Source organism: Brassica oleracea, chromosome C3 (genome assembly GCF_000695525.1).
Source record: "Brassica oleracea var. oleracea cultivar TO1000 chromosome C3, BOL, whole genome shotgun sequence".
Lineage (NCBI taxonomy): Eukaryota > Viridiplantae > Streptophyta > Magnoliopsida > Brassicales > Brassicaceae > Brassica > Brassica oleracea.
In genome coordinates, this window is record NC_027750.1 from 17755060 (window position 1) to 17756239 (window position 1180).

Here is a 1180-nt window from a genome sequence, read left to right on the forward strand (position 1 = left end):
TTTGTTGTGGTTTTCCTTTCTTGACTTCAAATTCTGGAGGAAGTACTTTATTTGCTCTAATTTCTTCTGGTATAACCCAATCAGACATATGAGGAACAGGATATATTGTCCGGTGATAAGCCAAAGCCCATTGCTCTACCAAATAGTACTTAGAACAATACTCAGATAGATGGAGTTCCTTTCCCGCTTTCTCAGTCATGAATGTGGCAGCAGCTACTGCATGAACACATGGATATTTGTCTTTATCAAATTGCCCACAGGTGCACATGTTCATAGCCATGTCCACGGTATAACGCTTCCCGTCACTACCATGCACACTGTACTCGAGATGGAAGCTGTTTAACTCATCAACCCGAAGAAACCCTGCATCAACACATCTTTTAGTCATTTCCCCCTCCACTATAGGCACAAGCTTCAGTGCGGGTGGCATTTCAGCTGCCTCTTTCCTGTGCTTGTTAAACCATTTAGCAATTTTTCCAATGATAAAATCAAACATTGGAAGTAAGGTGAACTTTCTTGCGTCCTTAATAACACCGTTAAAAGATTCTGCTGAATTGGTGGTGTCAACATTGTACCTAACTCCTTCAAAGTAACATCTAGCCCATTTCTTTTGTTCACAACTTCTCTCAAGATACTCCGCTGCACTAGGATATTTCCTGCCAAAAGCGTCATAAAGGACCAAGAACTCCGCCTCTGTATAAGCGTGTGCGCACTCCATAAACTTAAATGCACATGTTTCTCTGTTGTTACGGACGTAGCCTTTAACATTTTGAGACAGATGCCATATACAATAACCATGAGCGGCCTGAGGGAACACTTGATGTACTGCCTTGATCAAGCCTTTGTTTCTGTCCGAAAGAAACACCAATCCAGGGAGATCCGATATCACTGATTTCAACTGTTCCATAAACCATAGCCAACTCTCATATTTCTCACCATCAGCAACACCAAACGCAATTGGGTAGTGGTGATGATTGGGATCCTGAGCAGTCGCAACAAATAACACTCCACCATAAACAGTCTTCAGGTGTGTTGCATCCACAACGAGGACTTTTCTCATCGCACGGAATCCTTCTATGCTAGCTCCCAAAACCCAAAACAGATACTTAAATTTTTTGCCCTCATCCACAACCACACGAGTTATTGTGTCAGGATTCACCTGCTCCAGCATGTGCATATA

General features: G+C 42.5%; 1 protein-coding gene across 1 annotated transcript in view; it reads right to left on the bottom strand.

The window, feature by feature from the left end:
• The window catches only part of LOC106330015 (protein FAR1-RELATED SEQUENCE 4-like), a 2743-nt gene extending 1572 nt beyond the window's left edge, over window positions 1-1171 (bottom strand). The window contains exon 1 of the mRNA XM_013768585.1: window positions 47-1171. Coding sequence (XP_013624039.1) covers window positions 47-1171 — 1125 coding nt within the window. The remainder of the gene's footprint in view (window positions 1-46) is intronic.
• Between the last annotated feature and the right edge of the window lie 9 nt (window positions 1172-1180).